The sequence below is a fragment of the Nyctereutes procyonoides genome, unplaced genomic scaffold, assembly GCF_905146905.1.
Source record: "Nyctereutes procyonoides isolate TBG_1078 unplaced genomic scaffold, NYPRO_anot_genome, whole genome shotgun sequence".
Taxonomy (NCBI): Eukaryota; Metazoa; Chordata; class Mammalia; order Carnivora; family Canidae; genus Nyctereutes; species Nyctereutes procyonoides.
This window is the reverse complement of record NW_026575133.1, coordinates 19,891,020-19,918,619: the sequence shown is the minus strand read 5'-3', so window position 1 is coordinate 19,918,619 and position 27,600 is coordinate 19,891,020. Positions and strand designations below refer to the sequence as shown.

Sequence of the window (27,600 nt, the reverse complement as noted above, 5' to 3'; positions counted from 1 at the left end):
GAATTCACAGTGTTTTCCCCTAGTCTTCTTTGTCAAATGGCAACTCTCTAGTACCCCCATAGAAATTCCTTTGGGGGTGGATCACTTGTAACCCCCTGTCACTTGGGGGCCAAGAAACCATGCAACTTCTTATAAGAGAAAGAGAAAGAAAAGATATACCCTATTAGGTGGGGATATATTGGTGCTTCTTGCCAGCACGTTAGGGTTTTCAGAGTTAGTATTCAGCAAATCATATGAGCGTGGAAAGCCTGCGAGGGATGTACTGTGGTGGAAAGCCAGTACCTGTGCCAAGAGAGACCTGGAAACCAAGAAACCCCATGTTCAGCTCTACTGTAGAACAGAAACCAAGAAAACCAGAAAAACTGGTGTTTTTGCTGAAATGAAATGTGACCTGAGTTGTAGGGACACTGCAACTTAGAGATTGAGCCTTTTGCTGAAAGTTAGCACACAAGTAGGAATATATCTCTATTTCGGGATTTGGAAAATCTCACCCCATTTGGATGTGGACACTTCCCAAGCCAATTGCTATAGCCTCAGTGTCAACTGAACTTATTTTTCCACACCTGTTTACACTGAATTTTTAAAAGCTGAATGTTTTGTAGATTTTAAAAACCTATTTCTCATAATCACACAAGGTTTTTTGGGAGGTTTTGGAAACCTCTCTAATCACCCCAGTCATATACAAGTCGCTCTAAGTGCAAACAGCAATCTCTCAAGATTAAATCCGTACAAATTAATCTTAAATCTCTTTTAAGTTCGCTTGTCTCTAAATCAAATAAACAACCTCTAAGAAATTCTCTTTTAGGTTTTTCCCGAACATCTTCAGTTTTTTGTTTTTTGTTTTTTCCAGAAGGAATTATAGAATAGTTGATCTTGTCACCTGACAGTGAGATTAGCCAGTGTTAGGAACATTTAACCGATGTGGGAACTAAGATTAAACACTGGTTTGGGAATCCATCTAGCCTCATCACTGATGTACTGTGGGGCCCAGCCCAAACCCCAAAGCTCACTGAGTTTGAATTCTCTTCTCTGTAAAGTGAGGGAATTCTGCATATAATGTCCCTTCTAAGTTAATTTCTGATTCTCAGACTATATGATGAATATACAAAAAGATAGACAGTCTTGGTACTTTATTAGCTGAGCTCCTTGGTCATTTGAATTGAGAGTCCTATAGTGTCTGCATACTCCTATATTTGCTGAATCAATCACATCGGTCAGTGGATGGAGACAAAAGTTTGAGACCCAAAGATTAGAACTTGGAAAACAGAACCTTTCAGTATCAGGTGTGATGAGAGGGTAGCTCACCACGATCAGAATTTGCATGATTAATGCTGTTATTCAAATGAAAAGTAGAGATTATTATGAGAGAGAAATTCTTCCTTAAAAGATATCCTTGCAAAGTGTATGTGAATGCGTGTGTACATAGACACGTATCTTTTTCTTGAATTAACTCCAACCTTTGGGAAAATCAAAGAATGTTCTTGACATCCAAACAACGTAATAGTTTCATGAGTTATTTTAATGGTAATGGTAAGTTTACATGTTTACAAAGTACTTAGCTGGTAAGTTTTTAAAAATTGTAAATGCATGATTTGGGAGTAGTTTTTCTAATATTTTTTTTAAATTTATCTTAATTGGCTTTAGTTCCATTTTTTTTTTTACCTTATCAGCCTTGATCTTATTTTACTATTTAATTCCTTGATGAGCAGGTACAGATCTGCATTAACTGTTTTTTTTTTTTTTTTTTTTTTTTTTTTTTTTTTTTTAAAGATTTTATTTATTTATTCATGATAAACACAGAGAGAGAGACAGAGGCACAGGCAGAGGGAGAAGCAGGCTCCATGCAGGGAGCCGGATGTGGGACTCGATCCTGGGTCTCCAGGATCACGCCCTGGGCTGAAGACAGGCGCTTAAACCGCTGAGCCACCCAGGCTGCCCTGCATTAACTGTTAAATAAATAAACCACATCATCCAACTTTTTAAGTTATAAACAATTACAGTGCTACATGAAACGTGATTTTCCTTTCAATATATTTTATGAATTTTTGCAACAAATGAAAAAAAAGCAGAAAGAGCTACTTGGGGGGTAGAGTATCATATGCTTGATTATCCACATATTTTACACATTAGTCTTAGTTTAGGGTAGCTGATAGAAGAATAAAATCTCTTAATTTTGTTTGTCAATCTTCCCATCCCCACAGGCAGCTTCTCCAAGCCTTTACCCAGTTAGGGAAGAACCTTTCTAAACAAAACATAATAACCTATATCACATGAGATTTGTAACTACCTAATATTACAAGCCACTTTTTCTTGTTTTATAGGCTAAAGAAGAAACATGAGTTACGATTTTTTGCCAATCGAATTCTTAAAGTCCTTCAGGAAGTTGGCAGGGGGCAGGAGCAGGATTAAGGCAAACCCATAGTGAGCTGAGGTGACAAAGGCTGGCCTGATTGTTAGCCTTGGTGGACAAAAAGCTACTTCTGACTTTGGCATTAAGTCTGGCAAGTTATACCAGACTTGAGGTTCTGATTTAATGTAATCCAAAGATTGGATCTTCTGGCTCCCCCACCTACCCAAAGCACGTGGCACAGCTCAGGAGGGCCATTTCAAAGAAATAGTGGGCATTCCTTATGAAAGAAAACAGACCCCTGGTAATGGTGCAGTGCTGAGTCCTCACATACAGGATGTGAAGTGTGTTACCCAGCATTCTGTACAAAACCTGACTGGTCATGGGAGACGGAAAGCCATAGGTCTCCTCCATAACATGCTTCCCAGAGGAGCTGAGGCAGGGTCTTTGTTATCTTGAAAGTCAGTACCAATTTTAGTAGGTGCACAGATATATGGCATCTCTTTTTTCCTTCAGCATCTTCTGGGCCCTGAATAATGTATTCACCGCCTCCTCTGTTAGGAATATGGAATTACAATGCCAGGCCCTTTATTGCTTCCCTATGTCATTATAACCTTTCCCCTTTCACAATGATGTCAAGGTGTGCCCAGGGCAGCACTTCTTTGGCTAGGCCACAGGAGAGTGTTATGCACCTCCTTTGGCTGCCACGACACCATTGCCACCAGTGTGGAACCAGGGTCATTCTGAAGACTCAGTCACACTTTTTCAGTGCCACAAGAATTTGGGTTCAGTAGCTCGTGGCTGCTGTATCAAGAAAACCTTCTAAGGTGAGTTCAATATATGCTTCTCTTCTCCACAAGATTGATCAACACATCAGCATCTTAACCGTCAATGCGCAAGTACCTTCCTACCACCGAATTTCATAGTTAGTCATCAAGAGATGTTCTCGTATTGTCCTTTTGGTGTGAAAGCTAACGTCTTACATCCTCAGTAGCATCTTCTTAAATGATCCAACACTATGTGTTGTCAAAGACACACACATTAAAAAATAATGTGTGTGTGTATATATATATATTGTGTGTGTGTATATATATACATATATATATACAGCAAATTCATTCTATTTCCTAATTCCATTCAAATTCTGGTAATGTTTTGCTGATTTGGTTTTTAATATTCTTTTGCATATTGTATTAAGACATTAACCTTTTTGTTTTTGTTTTTGTTTTGTTTTCACTTTAGGGGACACTTAACAAATCCACTAGTTCAAGAAGCTTAAAATCCCTTGACACAGAAAACAGTGAAACTGAGTTAGAAAGAATTTTGCGTCGCAGAAAGGTGACAGCAGAAGCAGATAGCAGTAGTAAGCCGGTTTGAATTCTCCACAGTTCTACCCTTCCTCTCTGAGACATCTGCCTTTAAGTCCCGTGCTAACATGAAAACGATCTCTTAAAATTACTAAAATTTTTTTAATGTGAGTGAGAAGTATTGGGTTGGCAAAGGCACTCATGGATATCTCATAAGAACTTCTATATCTTAGTTCATTGGTATGTTTGTTTATGTATTTCTCTATTTGCAGGTAATCAAGGTCTTAGAGATTGGGCTTGCTTAAGGCAAGATGCCACCAAGTACAGACATTCAGGAGCCCTGGCAATGGTGTAGCACTGAGTACAGGCTCTGGAGCCAGACCACGTGACTTTGAATCCTTGCCCTGCCTTCTCCAAGCAGCTTGCCCTTAAATGGCTCAACCTCTCTGTGCCTCAGTTTCTTTGCCTGTGAAATGAGGGTAACAAAAGCACTACCTCATAGGATTATCCTAAGGATGGAATAAATCAGCGTATGAAAAGTGCTTGGTAGTGTGCATGGCACAAAGTCAGCATGCAGTGGTTTAGTAATAAGAGTAGTAATTACGCATCAGTTACAAATGCAGAGGCACCGGCTTTATCCTTTGTGTGTGCGTTCTGTTCATCGTCTCTGCCTGTGAACCAGGCGAATGAGAAATTTCAGCTCTGTCACCAACTATAAATGACCATCTGAGCAAGTCTGGAGCTGAGAGTCTGCATTTGTGTCATGATGTGCATGGATTAGACCTCAGAACTAACTTTGCATGTCTTCTGGTTTGTTTTTGTTTTTGTTTTTTCCCCCACCAGCTTGGTCACGGGAATTAGCGGAAACCTGTATGAGGTTTTTCCCTTGTGGCCAGGAGGCTAGCTTTGAAAAACTACTCTAAAGTAAAATTAACCAGGCCGTAGCTAATGGGCTGAATCTTCTAGACTCAATTCAGTCAACTCCATTTGGTCCATTGTAACCATTTAAATTTACACTGAGTCATGTTTACCAAGTTTAAGTTGCTAGAATAGGAGGGATGTAGATGTTTGTTAATCAGGCTCTAGCTTCCACATAGGGATTTTACTCAATTTAGTGAATTGGTTTCTTGTATTAGGAGCAGCATAATACCAACCAAACTTTTATTATAAAAAGATGAAACTTTAGTTTTCTCCTTAAAAAAAAAAAAATCAGCCATTCAGTTTTTAATTTGGTGTGGAAATTCTGCTGTTAATATCCTAGACGAATTCCTTCCCCCAAAAAATAATCACCTCTCAGGAAAATTAAGGGGTGCTCTAAGAGATTTTTTTCCCTTAGAATTGCTTTATAAGCATTTACCAGCCTCCACAACGAATCATTATTCATTTTGTGACAGTCACTTCTTCCAGCATTGCATCCTTGAAGGAGTCATACAGCCATCATTATTGTTTAGGACTCTGTGGGTCCCGTTCTTGTTCTCTGTCATTTACATTTTGTATTTTGTTCCTGTGGAAGCCTTGTCACTTCACTCATGGACTTGGTCAGATGTACAGCACTATTTCAGAGTTAGTTTTCAGTGGGAGAAATAAGGAAACATTTTGATTTTAGTCAATATGGTAATTTGAATATTTCAAAGAACGGAGAAAGAAGGCAGGAGCACACTGTATAGGCATGGTGAGAATCTTTCATTTTATTTATTATATTTCACCAATTTATAAATATTTAATGTATCATTTGAGGGATGTTAAAATAAGGTATATATTCAATAGAATCATCAGTATTTGCATAGAGAAACAAGAACTCTGTAATTGGCAGAGTAGAGAAGAACCGTACTGAGGAGAGTGACCTGTAACTGAGTAGAAACTTTCTTTGGAGCTCCCTAGTAGCCAAAGCAAAAAAAGAAAAGGCAGGAATGAGGGGAGGAGACAAACTTACAAACTCTGTCATCTAGTAAAAGAAATCATACCTATTTTTTTTTAAGATGATACCAATGTTTTTCTAGTGTAGAACTGGAAGAGGTATTTACCAAATAAACCTTTTTTATAAGGGTCGTGGAATGACAGAGTGAAAATCCAGGAGGGGTTCAGGGAGGGGCGCAGAATAAGAAGCTAAAGTTAGCAGGCTGCATGCTGCAAATTAGAGATGACTTCGGTAAGTTTATGGCTTCAGGTGCGATTGGATCTCTTGAGATTTTTTTTTTTCCTTTTGTACACAAAGGCTTTATGGGGAAGCTAATGTGAGGTCATGGTGGAGACAGGAAGCATGGTAAGAGAGGCAAGGTGGGGGGCAGCCCCAGGTTTGCAGACCTCAGATCCCAGGATAGTTGGTATCTCCCTCAGGGGCCAGCGAAGCACGTTCTATCTAGGGTTTCTCTTATCAAACCTCACTGACACTTTCAAGACTTATGGCCTCCCAGGCCGACATTTCAAAGAGCAGCAAGTGCCTCTTGGAAAACCTTGGACAGCTTAAGCAGGATACAGTAATAATAATAATAATAATAATAATAATAATAATAATAATAATAATCTAAAACATCATGCATTTTTCTTTATTTCTTTTTGTATGTAAGAAAAACTAGAGCTCCAGCTCAGCTCACCCACTCTCTGTCCTTTGTGGCTGGCTTCATTTACAGAACAAGCAGCAGGTGTTGGTGTTTTCAGAAGCAGATCTGCTTTCCTACAAGGACAGATTGCTTAAAGCTGTCTAGCATTGTAGTCGGCAACTACCCAAGGGCAGAACAGAGCAGCTCAGAAGCAAATCTTGAATTCAACTTCCTATTTGTATTTTCAGGATCTTCCTTGATCTTTCTGCACCTCTGTGTCTTTACTCCTGCATCCCCAGGCACCAGGAGGCTTATCCTGGGTGGGAGGGAGAGGTCTTTTGAATCAGGATGTTCAGTGATGTCACAAGGTTGTCTGTGCAGCTGGTGGAGATGACCTGAAGGAGGAAGGCAAGCTTTGGGGAGCTGAGGCTTTCCCCCGGAGCCATAGAGGGTCTGGCTGTGTCTCCCACAGGGAGGGTGGCCATTGGAGGTGCAGCCACAGAATGGGAGAGCATTTCCCCAGCCCCTCTTTCAGGAGGTTTCTGACATCAGAACTTGAGTTTTGGAGCTGCTGGGTTATACTGTTGGAATGCCTCAGACGCAGGCATCTGCAGATGTGAGAGTTCCACATCTCACATTCCAGCACTTAACATTAATGACCAGGGATCCGCTAGCATTTAATTGGATTGTGCCCACTAGTACTTTTCCATTTTAGGAGATGATCGGACATTTCTCAAGGAATAAGAGACTCCCAAGTTTTGTCCTTTTTTTCAATGGCACCTTTCAAGGTTGTCCTCTAGCTGAATTTTTGGAAGTTTCTAATTTTATCTGTACATTTATGACTTATTACATAAGTCTCTTTGTTTTATGAAGATTTCTTCTGAGGCTTCAGGGAAGACATGTTGGAATCTTGCTTTGAAAAAAGCTACTGGCGAGGGGTAGTGTCTTTCTAACTAAAGGTAGAACCTAAGGAATGAGAGAACTTCGCTTCAGGGCCCGGGAGTTGGGATGGTACGCCAATAATTTCAGTAACGAGCTCTATTACAGTCATTTAGTCCTATCCCAAAGAGCAGAAAGGGCCAAAAGGTAAACAGCCAAACTCTTTGCCACTTAATTTTTAGAATCCTGTGTCTGTATTTTAACAGGAAATAAATCCACTTACTTCTCAATCACATTAAAATGAAAATGTTCATAAAAGCTGTTTAATGCTTAAGAAGCCTTCATGAGCCTTTTAAAAAGAGCCTTTTGACATTGTTCCATTTGCGGTTTAAAACGCAAAGCTGAGTTTTGGGAAGAATTAACTCTTGAGAGGCCAAATTTTTCAAGTAGGGCTGTCAGAAAGCCATACTCCGAGAAGAAAAGAATTTTCCCAATTCTGCTATTAATAAGGACTCCGGTCAGAGAGGGAACCGTGGCCTGGGGTTTTGTGCTTTCTTAAAGGTCTGTACGTAATTTCTCAGCGTGGTCCTGGTGCATTGAAAAGCCAGTAGTACCATCCAAACAGAGCATATTTCTAATAGGAGCATTTTCCAGCATGCTCTCTAAATTTTAACAAAACTTGGCCTTCTCACTTCCTGAGGGATTTTCGGCTAATCTGTTTTTCAGTACCATATTAATAAGCATTGCACAGAATTATTAAACTTGAGGTATGTGTTTGGTTTTAAGGTCCAACCGGGATATTAGCCACCTCAGAGTCCAAATCCATGCCAGTGTTGGGTTCTGTATCCAGTGTAACAAAAACAGCCTTGAACAAGAAAACTCTGGAGGCAGAATTCAACAGCCCGTCCCCCCCAACACCTGAGCCAGGTGAAGGGTCGTGTAAATTGGAAGGATGCACAAGTTCCAAGGTTACATTTCAGTAAGTAATGATGCTCTTTACTAAGTGTGTAGAAGAATCTGTGATGACTAAACTGTGTGTTACTTTGCTTTATTCCTCTTTAGACAGATTTTGATCGGGTTAGCCAATAACTACTCTTCTTCCTTTGTTTGATGAGCTCACTTGAGATTTGAGGCTCCTGGCTTAGAAGTCTTTTTCTGATCCAGAGCAGATATGCATAAAGAGAATTCCTTCCCTAAACTGGTTTGGTAATCAGGTTCTTCTTCCACACAGAGAATTCCCCTGGATGATAATGATTCAGCATCACAAGGCCCTTAATCATTCTTTCGGATTAAATGTTTGGATCATCTCTCTTGATGATTTATGAGCAGTCAAGGAAGATACTAGATCTTTGAAATGTACTTTGAAGGGGATGTTTTTAGAACCTGATTTTCTGGTCCTGAGTTAAAGATGTGCATGTGCCTTAGTACTGCTCTCTCTTGAGAGTGAAGAGCTACTGTGTCAAGAGTTACCTCCCCAGACTTGCTTTGGGAAAGTAGCACTTTGTCGAAGAGTTAATCCTGCTGTTGAATGTGTTTCAGACAGATCTGGTGGAGGGTCAATTCGTTTTATAACAGAGGGCAGGCCCATTTTTGAAATTGGTCTGGTTTTGCTCTAGTTCTCTTGCCAGAATGTCAACCGGTTTGCCACTTGAAGAAAAGGAAGAGGTGAGACAAATCAGATCAGCCGAATATTGTAATCATGGTTAATTAAAACCCCTGACTTCCTGTTCTCTCAGGAGAGAAAGAAGCCTTTTTTTTTTTTTTCTTTTTTGTAGCTCTACCTGTCTTAGTTTAAAAGGTGAAGCCTGGACAAATGAAGTTGAAATTCAATTTAGATCTATTTTTGCCAACTGGTATTTTCTTGCGCTCTTGCATTTCTCTCCCTGGCCCTATTAACTTTTTTTCCCCCCCCTCTCTTTTGGAATGAATGGCCTTCTTTGCTGATTTACAGTTTTATCTCATTTCATTGTGTTTAATTAAAAGCACACTTTCTCCTGTGGTCATGCATTTCCTTTCTTTTGACTGGAGTCATTTGAACAATTCTAACAGAAAGATGATCTATATTCATTCTTCATCTTTCCTATTAAATTTGTTTAACACCTAATTTGACATCAACAATCTGGCTACATCTGAACCAATATCCAGACACAAAAGCAATTTGGCTGAGACAGGTTAGTTGCTGAGAAATGCTTCAGTGTGCGCGTATAGATTTTTTTCCCTTTACCATTTTATACAGATAATCTTAATCAGAAAATACTGCAACTCCTTCCTCCTTTTGTCTGTCTTTTATTCTCCAAAAGTAAGTGGAAATTACATTTCCAAGAAAGGAAATGAAATAATTGCAGGCCCAAGGTCTGCAAAATGTGTGTTGAATTGACAGTGAAAAGGATCCGTGTGTTGACAGACACAGTTGTTAGATGCCATAAAGGCCTAAGTGAAGCTCAATTTATTTCTCATCTTGCTTGTTCAATGACTGCTTAAGAGACACATTTCAATTTAATTTAGCTACTTAAAGCACTAATACAAATACTCTGTGCTGCTGTATTAACTTTTAAACTTTGTAACCCAATGCTTGATTATTCAGTTCTTGACATTCTTTAGCTGAAATAACTAATGCCATGTATTTTCATATTGACAGTCATTTAGCAAAGCAGAGTACCTTTCTGAAAAATCTGTTTCTTAAGTATAATTAGACTATCCAAATGAATCCCAGTATTTTGTGTATGTACCTGGTAATTATTCACTTCCCAGACAGGCACACACAGAATTCTCGTTCATTTTGTTCATTTATGTTTAATCCTAGTTTTTTACTGAGTAAAAGAAGTTAACGTAGTTACATGTAAGCTTTAAAGGTAAAACCTCATGTGATTTATCAGGATTCCTTGAAAACTGGTCTAGCTGCCAGGAATGAGAAGGGTTATTTTGGAGGCTGTTTTCTGGCTGGCTCTGACTGAGAAATTTGCTCTGTTATACTGGCCAGAAGGTAGAGGCAACCACATTGTGTTATCTCATAGACCTGGATTGTCAGAGCACTTGGAAATCAGATCAGCAATCGAAAAGCAAAATGTTATCTTTGTTTTTTAAAACTGTCTCTATGATAATAATTGCATCTTTGTTTTGATCTGTGGCTGCACCACCACGATATTTCAGCCTAGTGACATTTTTGGCTCTTGACGGGGAATCATGGTCAAGGGAAGATTACAGTCACAGTACCCTCTAGTACGTATGTTCGTTCTCTCTCTTTCTCTCTCTCTCACACACACACAAATGCATACGTACACACATGCACACCCCCGTCCCTACCACCCTGCCCCACCGCCCCCCTGCCTCCCTTCCTACTTTGGCCTCTCTGACCAGGTATCATTCCACCCTACCTTTTTACTTGTGCTATCCCCTCTGCCACATGTGTTCTTGCCCAGTGGTCACCTGACTTTTCTCCGTCATTTCTTTGCTCTCAGATGTCATCTTTTCCATAAGGCCTACACTGACCACCCAATTTAAAAGTGTAATTCTTCTTCCTCTAAACTGATTCTCCTCACCCTCCTCCATTCTTTCCCTGCTAGAATGTAAGCTCCACCAGGAGGAGTAGGAGTTTTGTTTTTGTTTTTGTTTTTGTTTTTTTTGTCTGCCCGCTGGTGTATCTCAAACATCTAGGAAAATCCTGGAAATTTTGTAAATACTTGAATAAATGAACGATGAGTACATTTTTAGTAGCACTCAAGCAGCAGAATGTCAATTAGAATACTCAGCCAGCATTTCCCGTTATTCAAAAGTGTCTCACACATTCACAAGTTAAATATTGGAGGTTTTTGTGTGTTCTGTGGTTGGCTTCTTTGTTTTAATATCCCCCCCCTTTTTTTTTAAATGCTTAGGGGTCATTTCCAGTCAGTTCAGTTTTATGTAACTTCTGCATCTTTGTACCTACACAAGATAAAAGTATTAGAGACAATAACATACCCAATTTTAAAGGAAAGATTCAGCTATGCTCACTTGCAAGGCCTCAGGTGGACAAGAAAGATTGGAAACCTACTAAGAAAGGTTTCAAAAGAGTAGAAACAAAGGTGTTTTATGTGTAAGATCTTCACTTAGTTAGAAAATTATTAACACCAAGCTATTCCTGGAAAGTTTTTTCCTTTTAATAAATTCCTAAAATCAGCATATGTATATATTCTGAGTAATTGAGTAACTCCAGTCTGGTAAATTATAGAGCCAGAGATATATGGATTTATTTCCTAGGGACTCAGGAGATAGCAAGGGATCTCTTTAATACTTAATTGTAAGGATTAATTAAAATTAACATTCTTGTCATCAGCCTAAGTAAACCAAGCGTTTTATTTTTTAAGAAAAAAGGAGAAAAATAAAGGAAAAGATAATCAAGACTTGGGGAAGCCTAATTATTTCTATTTTAATAATAGCTTTAGAAATATTTGTGTCCTGTTAATTATTTCTAATAAGTATATATTATCTAGTAATAATATCTTAAATCTGATGGTGAATTTGAATTTCATTAATTCTGATCAGTTATAATTCCAACAGGAATGATAATAGTAGTCTTCCTTTATGCTATGAGGGGTGAAGTGTTGGCCAAGATAGATAAGTAAATAAATAAATAAAACAAACATACATACATAACATGATATAACCAACCATTCAACAAACCTGATTTTGCTTTCATGCTCTTTCCTATTGATTGAGAGTAAAAATCTGACCATGTTAAAATATAGTAAGACTCATTGATCCAAGCTAATCCATGGGTGGGATGGTCAATGTCAAATAGAGAAACTCCCAAATAACAGATTCTTTTTTTAAGATAGCTATTTTATGACTTTCAGAAAGCTATAATACCTGGAAACAGGCTGAGTGTTGCTTGCATGGGGTCAGAAAGACAAGGATGATTCGTGTTTTCATCTGTAACAGCCTGTAGACTGGGGAGCAGTGTAGCAGGAAAACAGTATAATCAGCTTTCAAAACCCGTGCCTTTCCGTGTGTGCACAAGGCGGCGGCAAGCAGCATGAGATTGTGGCTGGAACTGGACTTTTCTCTACACCAGATGGAGTCCTGATCTTGGATTTGCCATTTGTGGCCATTATGACGTTAGGCAAATGATTGAGCCCAGGATTCTGTTTCCTTATGTGTAAAATGAGGGCGATAACACCTATCTCGTAGAGTTCTCATGTGAGTTATATAATATATGAAAAGTACTTCAGTAAATTCCTTTGCCATCTTACATTAAAATGGAATGCAAGGCCATTGCTGCGTCATCCAGGACCAGAGCTGAGTTCAAAGCTTAGACACCAGACACCTGTGTTACTGGTGGGGCCAGGTTTCCTTGGGAAGGTCATGCAACCTCTCTGTTATGTTTTCTTTTTGTTGTGATTTTTCTTACCTGAAATTGAGGCAAGTAGGTTAAGTACTCTCCAAAGCGCCACCCTCCCCACCCCTGAGCTCTGGAATTGCCTCAGTAATTCCTCATAAATGTGGTTGCTTAGTAAAGATGTTCACAGTTAAGATAAGCAACAACAGGCAAGCACATATTTTCTGCTTGCGACATGTCTCTCAATGCAGATTGACCAACACACACTAACCCAAGAATGTAAAATAATTTTAAAACTACATTACCTGAATTTATAAATCAAAATGATTGTTATCCTTCAGAAAAGTACTCCTGGAGGTCAGGATACTCACTCTAGCCCTGTCCCTGTTGTTCCAAATGCTTTCAGGCCTGCCTAGATTAGAGATATGTGATCATACTGGAGACAAATTAGACAGCTGGCCCTAGAGGGGAGTTAGTACTAGTGTTTGTTTCTAAGGATTTTATTTACATTAGAGAGAGAGAGAGAGAGAGAGCCCATGCATGCACTTGCGCACACACAAGCAGGGAGAGGGGCAGAACAGGAGGGAGAGGAAGAAGGAGATTCCCTGCTGGGTAGTGAGCCCCATGCAGAGCTCCATCCCAGGACCCTGAGATGATGACCTGAGCTGAAGTCAGACGCTTAACCTACTGAGCTACCCAGGAGCACCCCGTGTCCCACTATTTATTTTGGTGAAGAATGATATGGCTCATTTTAATCTCCACTGTACGTTCAATATATATTTCCAAATGAGTTTGGCTTTTAAAAGGGAATTCAGTTTTTAGAAATAACCATCAGTTTGTCACAATTGCAGATACATATTTTTTTTAATGTGACACAGTATGCCTAGACATGGGTGAAGTTGTCTTCTGTCCTAAACCTGTGTGAAGTCCCTGAAACATGTTAGCTCTGTTATTAATAGAATGTAGGAGTCTGGTGTTCTTGATCGATAAAGGTTGAAGGAAACCGGAAAACATTTTGAGGGGGAAAAGCCTACAACATTCCATTGTATGTGCTTTTTCTCTTTTTTTTTTAAAGTTAATATTCTTTGTTATTCTTCATAACATAGGTGTTAATATGTATTCATATTATAATAATCTGTCCAAGAGAAGCACTTTAATTTCTCCAGGCAGGACATATATGTTGATTATAGATGAGGTGATAGGTAATGGCACCAGTTTCCACTTTGGAGGTTCTGGACTTTGGAATTCACTTCCGTGATGTTTTGCTATTGTTACTGTATTTTGCTAACATTTATTAAGGCCTGTATGTTCATGTGTAATTTTAATTCTGCTAAGTGTACAGATTGGGCACATCTCCATTTTACAGATGTGAAAACTGAGGCTCGGTGAGGCAAACCCTTGGCCCCAAATTCTGTTCCTTATTGAGAATTGGGTTAGATTTCATTTGCGCCTGTTTCATTCTACCTCCAGAGCCCATGCTTCTGAACTGTAGCATACTGAATTGAGCGTATGAAGAGCTTGAGGAATGGAGGGAAGAAAGCGATCAAGAGATTGTCTTCTATTTGAAGCAGTGATGCTGCAGTTAAATCCTTCCATTCTGCCCCCCACCCCCCCCCCCACACACATCCTGCTCCTCTGCCCCTGCGCACTCACCGGTAGTTCATCTATTTGCCTGAGGCTAACTTCACCAATTACAGTATCTCTTGCCAAGGGAAGAAAGTGTTAGCCAGTAAAACAGTTCTGAAAAGAGGAGCCAATCTGAATTAGCACAAAGACTTAAAGAGTAGTCAAAAAAGAAATCATTTTAATGTTTTTCATGTCAAATGTCCAGTAAAAGGCCGGTTTCATAAATTTTGCAAATTTATCCTATCACAAAACCAGCCTAAGTGACTTTAGAGTCTGTGGCATAAATTTCATTTACACATTTTTTATTTTTTGACATTTTCAAACATTTTGAAGAATAATTTATTTCAGGGCACCTGGGTGGCTCAGTCAGTTAAGTGTCTGCCTTCAGCTCAGGCCATGATCCCAGGGTTTTGGGATGGAGCCCGGCATGGAGCTCCCTACTCGGTGGGGGAGTCTGCATTTCTCTCTAACTCTCCCCCTGCTCATGCTCTCTCACTCTCCTTCTCAAATAAACAAAATCTTTCTTTAAAAAAAGAATAATTCATTCCCCAGAAGTCAAAAATCTTGAAAATATCTGACTAATCATTGAGTAAAAAGGTGCTTTACTAAATAGTAACATAATGTGGTAATATAAAGGTGAATCACTGTGAATCCAGTGAATCCAGAACATACATTCTATAGCCTTTTTGAGAATTCTCCGTCTTTGGTCAGTTTCCTCTTAGCTCCTTTGAGTTTGTGCTTATGTGTCCATCGGTCGTCATATTTTTAGGACCTCTCTGTTGTAAAGACAGGCAGGACAAGTGGGGCTTCAGTATGGAGAAAGAGGTGAGCAGATTTTAGAAGAGTCCGGCATCACAGTCAGGCAGAGGCCCAAGGTGAGATCTTGTGCTCATGCTGTCTCGCTTCTCTTTCTCTGAAGAGTATCATGTACAGGTGGCCCTATTCATCCGTATTGAGCTTTTATTCATCCATGTGTACTTTTCTTATTAATCACTTTCAGGAGGTTGACTCTCCTAAGTCAATCAGACAATGCTGTCAGCCTCAAAGATGATTGTTCGTTTCATCTAGTTACTTCTACAACACCTTGCTTCAAGGGGGAGAACCCGTGTGAAAGTAGACACTTCCAGTTCCATTGCCATTGGTGTACTTCGCAGTGATTTCATAGCTGGGTCTTCATCCCTTGGCCCTCATTCTCAGAGGTACTGTTAAAGCCACAGTTGCCAGAGACTCTTCCAGTTAACGCTCCTCTCACTCATTATGCTTCTTTTCAACCTCAGATCTCCCCACAACTCTAAGCTTTATCAGACTCTTCTACTTTTTAGCCATGAGACAGACAGCTAGCTTGCCTTTTTTTTTTTTTTTTTTTTGGGAGGTCAAAACAGGCCACACTGTGCCCTACAAGAATTAAAAAAAAAAAAAACAAAAGCCCATGTAGCAATAACCAGAATTCAATTTCAATAGAAAAAATGTCCATTTCCAGTGAAACCATTTTGATTATAATTTGCATTTAATTTCTAGATCTGTGGTGTCTCTAAATACACAAGTCTTTTGTCCCCACATAGATTTATTTTTATAAAAGTTCATCTTGTTTGAGCCATTAACTGAATAGCAGAGGGCAGTTGATAAAAGATAAATTTTAGATGTCTCTTGGTTAGTGTGATCAGTCAACCATTTCTATGAAAGAAAAAACCTAATTGCCTTTCAGGTTTTGAATTAAAAGTAAGATTGATTTTATCATCATTTGACCTCTAACTGGTCTCTCAGTTTTATGTCATTATTTCCAGTACAAAATTCATGTAGAAAAATGAAATTGAAAAGTACTGCCTTTTTTTTTTGGATTGGAGCCGGAGAATTGGAGCTTTTGGAATACATTACCAAATAGAAATTGAAATTCTTAACTTACTTTTAGAGAAACTTGGCCTAAAATTCTTCTCTCAAACGTTGATCTCAGCTGGACATCAATTTGGTTGGTCACATACTTACTCCTTGAGAGAGGTTTGGGTCAACATTTTGTTCAAATGGAAAATAGAGTTCTTTCAGTCCCTGTGGTGGAAAGGGTAGATTTTCTTCCCGTTCTTTCGTCCCACACCATTGCCTCCTCCCCTCCTCTCCTCTCCTCTCTCCCTGTGTGTGTGTACGTGTGTGTGTGTACGTGCGTACGTGTGTGCATGCATGGCGTGGAGGGGAGCGTGGAGGGCCCCTTCCCTGTACTTAGTCAACATTTGCTTCTGAGAAGAGACTACTAGCCAGCAGAATGAACCGCATGGAAGTTACTGCTTAATCTGATGCTCTTACACAATTAAAGGATTTGCTGTGCCCTCAACTGTAATCTTAGTTCTGTCGGATTGTGTAGTGACACTGCAGGAAGCGGCTCTGCTCGGCAAAGCACCGCGACAAAGGACCTCCTTGTGTGCCTGTACATGGATAATTAAGTCTTAACAACAAAATTAGCAGAACAACTGGATGTTCTGGAAGTTGAGATCCCCTCACTTCTTCTTTTCTTCCTCCCCCCACCCCGCCCCAGGAGTCCTCCGTGGACCAGCGAGAGGTCCCCCATCAGTATTGTCTTACAAGTGTTCTGAGTCACCAGGACAGTCAACAACTTCTCCCAGGTTAATTGTTGAGGCTGTATGACATCTAGTGTTAAAATTCTGTTGAGTAGACCTCAGAACGACTGTTAAAATGCTACTGAGTCACTCTCAGTTCTCTCAAAGATTTAATTGCCTCCTAACATTTGCCTCCAGTTGCGAACACCTATGATTTTAAGAGACTTAGCATAAAATGCATCATTTCTGCAGGGAGAACCAAATTGCCTTCGGTACTTCACATTTTTTTTTTTTAAAGCATCTTTCAATAGTCTCTACAGTGTTGGTGTTGCTTTTTATTTGTGGTTGGTGGTGCCGAGGGGCTGTTTTTAATTTATTCAAACAGAAGTAGCCGGCGAAAACTTAAATGCAATTTCAGATCTAAGAATAAATTGACTTAACTTCTGGAACCCAATGAACACATTTCATTTGAAATATACTTTGTCCTATAACCGTATGAAAAGTGACAACACGGAATTCTTCGTGACTTCCCATCGGAAAAGAGAGTTTAAAATACATAATGAAATAAATTTAAGGAGAAGTATCTTAAAAAATATAAATATTGTTCTCAAAACCTAAAACTGCACACATTTTATGCATGGCGGCTTTTTTGAGGAGCCAGTGGTACAGACGTAGTAAATATTGTAGAAGACTATGTCTCTTAAAATACTTCTTTTAAATAACATTCACTTTTAATAGCTGGGATCTGAAGTGGATTTCTCACGGTGACTTAAAGTTGTGGAAAATTACAAAAAGCTTAAAAAGTAGCCCCAGAAAAGTATCACACACATTTCAGAATCTTTGCCTGAGCTGAAATCAGTCTTTCAAGGGTGTTGATTTTGCTGGTGAGCACAGCCCCGGGTTCCTGAGCCTCCCTGGGCCCCAGGGTATTTCAGGACCCATGAATGTCCATGGTCCAGTCCAACGCACATTAGGATCCAAGGAAGTGGGATGAGTTTTGGGGGGGCACACCCACAGTCTGGGATGGAACCAGTGCCCCGACATCCCCGTGCTCCCCTTATTCCACTAAAGAAAGTACAGCTCCGTGTGGACACAGACGTCTGTGCCCAGCCATTGTTACTTCTGTTAAGAAGGAATTCTTGTTAATCTTCAGGGCAGATCAGCATCTGATAGCTGATGTCGGATTTTCAAACCACAGTGCAATCCTGTTGTTGAATGATTTTTTTTTTTTTTTTTTTTTTTTGCCCCATACTTTAAAATTGTGTCTGGGTGTTTTTTTTTTTTTTTTTCATCAGATAGAAGCTGACCCAAATTGAGAAACTGTTCTTTGAGCTAACACGGAGTTTTGAAAAGTGCACAAAGCCCAGAGAATTGAGCTTTGCCCTACTTTCATTATATTTGAAAGTATTAAAATTGGTGATCACACAGACAGCTTCACCTTATATCTGAAACTATTCCGGGCGGTTTGGGACAAGTGTATTCAAATCTCCTGAAAAAGAGGGTGTCTGAGAAAAACAATAAACACTACCTCTGCTGTAAGGCCGCGCCTGTTCACTGCCCGAGCAACTGCATAAAGGGGCTTCGAAAACAAAGTAAGACTTCTTATTTTTACACAAGGGGAAAATATAAAACTGACTTCCTCTTTGGAGTTTTCCCAGGAAACTACTTTATAAAGACAAATTTAAATCTTTCCGTTTTGTGTCCTTGGAGGGTGGTAAATATGATTGCAGCTTTATTCATTTTTATTGTAAATGAAACAGAGTTCAGACCGTCCGGCTGTGCGTCATTTGTTGGATGGCTGCCACAGACTAATGCAGACGTCCCACTGGGAGACCAGAGAAGAACTATACTTTGATTCACCAGATTGTGTTAAATAGTCCAGCTGTTGCGATTTGAAAGATAGTCACCTCAGAAGTGAAGTAGAAATGAACTTGGCATTTATGCCTCAAACCATTTTGATACTGTTTGGCAATCAGCTTTTCAGAGGTAGCATTTTATAAAATAACTCTCACCGCTTAAAAGTTTCATTCACTGTAATGTTCAAAATGTCCCACCTTTATATTATCAGTAAAATTAAGCTTGAGTGATATGCAGAATTTGCATGAAATAAGCATTTCCCCCTTCATTTCATGAGCTTTGATTGTATTCAATTGAGCTCAGAACCACGTCTATTAGGGCTCTTTTGGGCATTAGTTAATTTGAATTGCAGCCGAAATGTTAGCTAGAATGTTGTTGAATATAATTGGACTGTGGAAAGTTGATTTTGAAAGGAGTTTCATTGAATGCAAACAATGATGTGCTTTTTAAAAATTAGAATGCTGCTCTTTCGTCTCTTGTAACACAGTCTGAGAAATCACGGCGTCCCTTTATGAAAGTTCAGCTTTGGCAGTGCTGTTTACAATTGTTCGGGTCCCTCCGGTACCAGTGTGCTTCGGAGTCAGGTCCTTCCTCCGACCAGCAAGTGGCCCCCCATGCCCAAGCCCCGCACTCTGGCTCTCTGGCAGTTGGGGAAGCTGCTTTCTAAAAGGGCAGCCCGAGTTGCACTTGGACATCTGGCTTCGTAAAGTGGCACAGATTGCTACATTGTCTCTTAGCTTTTATTTTGCTTTTCGGGTTTTTTTTTTTTGTCTTGAAACAGCTCTTGAGCAAACCGTCTAAAGTGATCCATGAAAATATTTGGAATGGATCATAAATGACTACCAGTATGTTGTGATAGGGAAAAAAAACATATATATATACCAGACAGGAAATCCAGATTCTAAGATTTTTTTTTTATTTATTTATTTATTTATTTATTTATTTATGATAGTCACACAGAGAGAGAGAGAGAGAGAGGCAGAGACACAGGCAGAGGGAGAAGCAGGCTCCACGCACCGGGAGCCCGACGTGGGATTCGATCCCGGGTCTCCAGGATCGCGCCCTGGGCCAGAGGCAGGCGCCAAACTGCTGCGCCACCCAGGGATCCCAGATTCTAAGATTTTTAGTCCTGTGTCTGGTACTCACAAGTTGTGTGCCCTTGGGCAGATCATTTGACTCCCTGTTCTTCAGTGTCTTCATCTGACAAATGGAAAGGCTGGGCTAGTTCAAGTCGGTAATGCCTTTCAACCTGAATGCCACATGATTTTAGCCTTTATAGCACCTATAAAATTGAAGTTTTACTTGGAGATTTTGTAGCATACAGGAGAGGAACTGCCATGTTTTTCTTGAGTACTAAATATCAATTCCTTATTTGTGGTCACTGCCCTTAGATGAGGAATTAAAGCAGAAAAATTGAACAAAATGGTAGTATACTGCAATTCCTACTGGACTGTTACATTTCAGCACCTGCGACTTTACCTTGGGCGGGGGGAAGCTCTAACCTGGAACCTGCCACTGTGGCTGCCTGGAGCAAGAGCCTGGGTTCTTGGCACCATCACTGATGGCACTCTCTGGCTCTTCCCATGAGATGGGGATGGAGTGAGAATGAGCAGAGGAAGGGCCCTCATTCCAGAAGGAGTTCTAGGTAGCTCCCCGTGGGAACCAGGAATAGGTCTAATGTGTCAAATCCAGAGGAGCTACCAGTCACAAAGGGAAGAACAGCAAGCAATAGCTTGAAGGGACAGACTCTAAAAGATGCACCTGAAAACGGAGTTAGAAAGAAAGAAACCAGTAAACATGCCAAAAATAACCTGTGGCATCATTATCCTATTTCTAGAAGACCCCTTGAATAAGCAGCATGGCACCATGAAAGAAGGCAGGAAAAGGGAGCTGACTCCTAATTCTTCTAGCTCTGCCGCTGATGGGCTACATATGATTTAGGCCAGATTCTCCCCTCCAAAGGGACCAGTTGGACTCGATGATTGTCATAACCCCTTTTAGCTTTAACCCATTGGGATTCCATCCAAGTCAGTGGTCATTATCCTGGAGAAATCAGTTACTCTGACTCTCAACACAGAGATTCAGAGAAACTGCCCACTGTGCCAAGTTCAGCAATAATCAACAAAGGAGTTCTCAAACTAGCCTACAGGTGACTTAATGATAGATTAAGCTGCAGTTGAGAATCTTACTTCAGGCGAGAAGAGCAATTCTTTGGACTGAGATAATTCCAGGCCAGTTTCATCAAGGCTTCTGAGTTTTCAGTTCAGTCGGCATCCAGTTGTTTTTTGTTTTTTGTTTTTTGTACCTGTGCCCTGAGAGCACTTCCTGGAAGTTTTCACCTCCAGTTGATGCAGAAAGCTTTTTAAGGATGTGTTCATCACTCCTTGACTTGCAGACATACCACCGGGGTAGTTCTGCAGAAGTGATGAAGGTCAGTGTGAGTTGATGGAAGTTGCTCCCCTAGAATGAGGTGAGGCTTCCTTTGCATGCTTAGAGCAGAGGTGGGCTCTGAACCAAGACGGCAGAGCCAGACGGGTGACCGGCCTGCAGACTACTGTGGCTTTGACTGGAATGGCCTAGCTAGGCAGGCGCTTCATTTCCTGGAATTCCCTTGCCCCTTTGTTTCCAGGTTAGGTTTGACCACAAGAAAACTTTGCATGAGATTTTGGATGAAGAGGTGACAGTAGTCATTTCTCTTTTGTTTTGTCTTGAAGGCTCCAAAGGTCCATCTAGGGCAGGTGCTGCTACAGTTCATATGAGGTGTCACCTAGCTGGCATGTGATAGCAACTGGCCTACAGTTTTTCCAGCTCCACACCCCGCCTCCCCAGCTCCTTCCTTCAGCTTTTCCAAATTTTAGACCAAGTATGTGTGTAGTTGCCTGTAGAAGGCTCTGGTGTATCCTGCAGGTTGTCTGCATCGTGGGGATTGGAGACTGTAAAGGACAGATGCACCTCTGGTTTGTCTTCAGTCTCTGGCCACTCTTCACCCATCATCCAGTTCCTTGCCAGAACTGCAGGCTTCGGGCCCAGCATCAGACACGGAGGCGACAGGCTTTTCTAGACTTCCTGCCTAGTTCTCTCCCTGGCCTGACATCTAATTTGGATCATTGAGCCCAAGGATGTCTCACAGGGTTCTGCTCCTCTACCTGTGCCCCAGTGGACACAGTCTTCCAGGTATTGCCTGGGTCAGAGAACGTCAAACCAGGTACTGCTGGGCAAAGCACAACCCCTGTTGTGTCCCAGAGCATAGCCACAGCCAGCTTGAGAAGTGGATCTTTGGCCAAGGTTGACAGGAAAGTGTCATGGTGTTTTCTAATGACAGGGGCATTGGTGAGTCAAGGCAAAAACAAAAGAATCTGTCCTCCCTGCAGCATGGCCTCCTTCTCAGGTTCCTGGTCATCCCAGTGGTTTCACCACTGCCACAGAAGACAGCTGTGTGTGTGTGACCTGGTCATCATCGACAAGTGACCGTATAACCGGATAGCCAGAGGGAGTAAGGTTTCCATGCATTTGACAGATTTCATAGTGCTGGTCAGAAAGTGATAAGACCCTGGTTGTGGGATTTGAGCTCTTTGTACCTGTCGCTGGATCGTGCAGGCTGCTTTTTCTCAGTAGTTGAGCGTTTGTTCTGCTGTTTTTTTTTTTGTTGTATAAGAGAGATCTCCAGACCTATTCACACCAAAGCCTGGGTTTCTGAGCCTTTCTCACTTTATTAGTATTCACTCATTTACGCCACAAGTGGATCCGTGCTAGGTACGGGGTAGAAGTGTGAACAAAGCTAAACAGTCCCTGTTTCGTGGATGCTTACGTTCTATTTGAAGAGACAGGCGTTAAACAGCTAATTACACGGTATTTCATTATGACTGTGGGGAGTCCAACCAGGGAGAAGTGGCAGGTGGTAAGGGAGTGTCTAGCTGGTGGTTCCGGCCTGCTCCAGGGGTCAGGGAACAGTAGCATCGAGTCCTACAAAGGGCGGGTCGAGCAGTGGGCTTGCCAGTGTATGTCCTGATGTCCAGAGGTGGGATGGGGGGGGGCTGGTTCATGCTTTACATCTTAGCATTTGCCAGGAAGACCAAATACGTCTGAAGAGCCCCTGTCCTGCCTATCACACACCCTTCAGCCTTCAGGCCCCGGGTCAGCAGCCCCGACCCTTCAGATGGTGGCCTCTGACCGTGACTTCTGTGAGGAGTAGGTGCCTGAACAGCCTAACTTCCTGACACATGACAAGGGAAGACGTGGACATCTCTGTTTTTACAAGGGAACTGTCACGTAGCTTGAGAAGCAGTAGCCTCTTGCATCAGAGTAGAAGGGAAGAGAGGAAGTGGCTGTGGAAAAAAGAAACTTGCTCTCTGAAATTCCTCAAGAACTTTCTCAAGAGACGTGATTCTCCTTTTTAGAAAAAGTTTATGGTCACTTAGCATTTTAGCTTACCCTCCGGATTCTTCCAGCTGCTGTTGTTCCTCGCTCACCCCCTCCCCGGGCCTGACCAGATTTCTTCCTGTCCGTAATGGCAGAGGCGGGCGCGGCTCCCAGCTGTCCCTGGTGACGGGGTGGCTTCCTTCCCTCAGCAGCAGTCTCCTCAGAGCTAGTCTGCAGTCAGATGTCCCCAGGGACATGAGGGGATTGGGGGGGGGGGTAATGGTTCCTTCCGGCTAAGTGAAGGTGGGACAGGAGTCTGGGCGGCAGGCAGTGGGGAGGCCGCACACGGCACCCGGGAGCTTTGCACTTCTTGAGAAGAGTGTGTAATTAAGCAGGTAGGTGCATTTGGCTTTTTAACACTTCCCTAGTTAATTGCTCTGACTTTTTCCGCCTTCTTTCTTCTGGCCTCATGCTCCTAATGTCATCTAATAGCTCCTTTTTCTTTTAATGGCTGGCACCTCAAAGACCCCTTTGTGCATGTTAATTAGACTTAGAGCATTTGGGTTTTTTTTTTTTTTTTTTTTTTTTTTTTTTGGTCTGAATCCAGGAATATGAAAGCCAAATATTTTTCTCTCTCTGCTTTTTATTGTTTTGTGTAACTGTCCTTCCTCCAGGCCTCTCAGTAACGCTGGATGCGAGAGCCAGTACTGTGGCAGTGAGCGGCAAGCTGGACCCGTTATAGTGTTAGATCCTGTTTCCACACACGAACCCCAAACCAAAGACCAGGTCACTGAGAAAGATTCAACCCAACGCAAGGATGACGGAGGCAAAACTAAACCAGAAGACAAAGACAGCACTGACAAGATGAAAGACACAGACAGCTCCCACTGCTGACCCGTAACCCGGCAGGCTGACGTGTGTACAAGTTCTCTCCCACGCGTACACGATCAATTCCGGTGCCTTGGCAAGGGCCGTAAGACATTCTGTTCTTGTCACCGTGGGCCGGATACAGGTTCCTTTTCTGGTGTCACTTTTGTAAGTAATTTACCTGTAAACATAAGTAAGTTGTTCAGCAAAATACACATCCCACGTGGGTTTTATTTTTCTTCCTAGGGATAAGATGTTTTCTCGAATTACTGTACTAAGCGCAGCTTCTTTTTAGAAGGTTACAAAAAATTCAGGTGTCTATCTTTTTAGGTAACGTGCGTACCACTAATCAAATGTAACGCTGGAAGGGTGCAGCACGGTGGATGAATGGATAGACAAAACTGACCGATGTAAGGCAGTTTAAAAAGCCCCCAGAGAAGCTTCCGTTTTAGGTCTGACCTTCTTTTGAGAGAGAAACTGCGGTAGCTATAGAACTTGTTAGGCACTGTGGTGTGCAGATTACTTTCTAGGATGTACTGAGCTAAGCTTCAAATTCAGGAGCTGCAGGCATCAGACCAGTACTCCCATAGTCCCTGCTAAATTGCACACATTGTCAGCTACGGGATGGGAAATATGCACTATTGACTACGTCCAAAGCCTCCCAAGGACTCCAGTGGGAATGCTCCGGTGGCCTGAATGCAGAGGAGCATCCCAACTTTGGAATTCATAGAGTATTATCTTAGTAAACCATGTGCTCTGTGCTAGGAGTTAATTGTGTTTCCTCATGTACTAAGTGGCACCAGTACCATGGTTTATCACAATTCTTCTGTACAGTGAAGAGAAGTGACAAGCACACAATTTTCTTGCTTCACTGCTGTTCTGCATTACACAGGTTTGTTGTGTTTGTTTTGTTTTGTTTGTTTTTTATTTTAAAGAAATTAAGTGGTAGCTAGTCTCTAAAAATACAATGTTTCAGTCTACCACAGTGAACAAATAGAAATGTAATCAGGGATTTTTAAAAAAGGAAAAAAAAAACTTATACAGCTTTTCCAAGTTGATTGTTTCAAAATTGGTGTTTATTTAAAATAAGTGGTAATGTACTTGAATGCATTTTTTATGACAATGATTCAGTAATGGTAATTTTACTATTAAAGAAAGTGAAAGGTTTAGTTTTGTTAGCGTGGCTCAGCATGTAGCTGTCCGGTGTTTCTCACCTAAGGGCAAAAGAAAATGATAGTAATAATGGCGGTAGTTGTGTTTTATTTTTGCACGTGTGCTAAGCATAGGCTTGAAGAGGCGGGTAGGCAGGTAAATCAATGTACTTCCTAAATTCGGAGATAATTCTCCTTCTGTAGGTTTGTTATGCTTGACTGTGTCCATGTTCTTCCAGTGATGATTTTACAGTTCCTGATCAGTTTCCTCACGGGGAATTAAAATGTCATGTTTTCCAACTGTAACTTCCCTCATTGAATAATACTGCTAGATGATATACTAACTGCGAACTGCATTAACCCTTAAGCCAGTTCTGTTATGCTGTGATTTGAACTCTCCTCACCACACTTATTAAAAAGCACTGACAGTTTCCCACTAAAGGTCAACTGTGGTTATTGACGTTTTTGGTTTAGTTCTCTCAACTTGTCATTCTTCTTCTTTTTTTTTTTTTTGTCACTCTTTAATAAGAAAATCCCATCGGCATTGATCACTTTCATATTTTTTAGTAATCCGCACGGTGGTTTCTCTTGAACTTTATCCCGTGTTTCTTTGTGCTCTCCTTCCTTCCTCTGTCTGAGCCTGCTGGCGCGGGTTTCACGTACACGCAGAGATATAAAGACACACAGACGCATCACTCCGTATTTCACCACGCATGTCAACAGGATGATGCACCCACAAAAACACTGTCGTTGCCAGGGTAAGAAGGTAACCACTGGGGGAGATGTGTTCGCTGGGCCAGGCAACTTTGAAAGTGTTCTTGTCTTCTCCAGGAGGCTTCCTTACCTCGAGGTGATCACAGAGCATTTGACAGTTAGTTTGATAGGAAGGTATTTGATCTAGGCTTTTCCTCCTCTTGTTCTGCCTTCAGTATTCACATCAGTCAGGAGGAGGTTTTGTCCCTGCTGGGGTGCGGTTGTCAACACACAGTCCAGGAAGGAAAGACACAGGAAGACTAGTGCTCTTAGCTTCCGGGTATGTTCTTAGCTATTTGCCCCCCAAAACTGTAAATGACCTACATATATACTATTTTTAAGTCAAAAGGGACTGCCTTCTTTATGTTTTTGTTTTCTCTAAAAACTGTATTTAGGGGATCCCTGGGTGGCTCAGCGGTTTAGAGCCCGCCTTCGGCCCAGGGCATGATCCTGGAGTCACAGGATCAAGTTCCACATCAGGCTCCCTGCATGGAGCCTGCTTCTTCCTCTGCCTGTGTCTCTGCCCACCCTCTTCTCTCTCTGTGTCTATCATGAATAAATAAATAGAATCTTAAAAAAAAAAAACCTTATTCTTCTGTTTTGGAGAAGGAATTATGTCTCATCTGCTACAGAGTTGGAACTAATACTGATGCATTTTTTAAAGATTTTATTATTTTTATTAATTTATTCATGAGAGACTGCATTAATACACAGAGAGAGAGAGAGATGCAGAGACACAGGCAGATGGAGAAACAGGATCCATGCAGGGAGCCCAACGTGGGACTCGATCCCAGGACCCTGGGATCATGCTGTGAGCCAAAGGCAGATGCCCAACCACCGAGCCACCCAGGTGTCCCTATACTGATGCATTTTTATTGTCAGAGTGGGGCAAAAAGGGATAGATGTACTTTGTGCTCTGGCTGTGAAAGAAGATGTCTCCCTTCTTTTCTGAAAGAATAAGAACTGAATGCAAACTCCCACACCCTTTTGTACCTGGGCTGGTCTCACACACTCCTCAGCCCCCAGCACTCCAGCAGCTGGTCCGCCCTGTGGAAACGCTGGGTGGCAAGCGTCAGCCTGGCTGTCCCCACCCAGCCTTGTTGGCCTGAGTTGAAAGGACAGGTGTTGTGGCTCTGGCCACTCACCAGTAATTCCTCTTGCCTTACCTTCTTTGTTAACAAACAGTGTTTGCTTGGAAATGGAATGGTACAGATAGAAATGATCGTTCATTATCTTTCCAGACCATCTTTAGGTTGTTCATGAGGTCAATGCTAGTCCACATTATAGACTCCTGGATGATTTTTCTGTGTGTTTAATTACTTTCATCACAGAACAACACCAGCTTCTTTGGCATTAAGTTGGGGGGGGCGGGCAACCATGCGTCATCATCACTGACCTTACAAGGATCATCAAGCTGCCTTTATATTTAACAGATCGGATTGGTTTGGATTTTCTTCCTGGCACTGACGTTCCCTACTTCTGCTGGCATTGATTCCCATGGGACATGACTAGTCTCTTTTACCTCTTTTATAGATAGTAAGTTCTATGTAGTGTATATGACAGGTTTTTTATCTCTGATATATTAATATACACGTATGGAGAGAGAGAAAAAATATAAGTAGAAGCAGTATTCATCACTTTATTAGAAATTTGATGCCTCTCCATGGGTGACCCCAGTCCTTGAGGGGAGAAACGGTGGTTGGGGCGTGTGCCCCGTGCTGAAATGAGAGCTCTGTCTTGGTGGAGGTAATAAATTACCTCTTTGGTTAATTTAATTTAGTTATTGACTTAGTTTTTATATTTTTGCTCTGGTTCCATTCGTTTAATTATCATTTGTGTTCTAGTTCCAGAGCAGACCCTCAGATGATCTCCCGTATTTCATCTGTGTGTGGACATACATGTTCAAAGGCTACGTGAACACCCAGTCATGTTCTGCCTGCCTTTAAAGTGAATTTCCCAGAGGCTCCTGGGTGGTTGGTTTAGCCGGTTAGGCATCCAACTCTTGATTTTGACTCAGGACATGATCTCAGGGTCAAGAGATCGAGCGCCACATT

General features: G+C 41.4%; 1 protein-coding gene across 2 annotated transcripts in view; it reads left to right on the top strand.

The window, feature by feature from the left end:
* SHTN1 (shootin 1) overlaps positions 1 to 25,233 on the top strand; it is a 97,039-nt gene extending 71,806 nt beyond the window's left edge. The window contains exons 15-17 of one of the 2 annotated variants that reach the window (XM_055299945.1): positions 3,590 to 3,710; positions 7,860 to 8,052; positions 23,450 to 25,233. In XM_055299945.1, coding sequence (XP_055155920.1) covers positions 3,590 to 3,710; positions 7,860 to 8,052; positions 23,450 to 23,669 — 534 coding nt within the window. In that variant the 3' untranslated portion in view covers positions 23,670 to 25,233. The remainder of the gene's footprint in view (positions 1 to 3,589; positions 3,711 to 7,859; positions 8,053 to 23,449) is intronic. The other variant, XM_055299946.1, reaches the window with a different exon arrangement.
* The last annotated feature ends 2,367 nt before the right edge of the window (positions 25,234 to 27,600 follow it).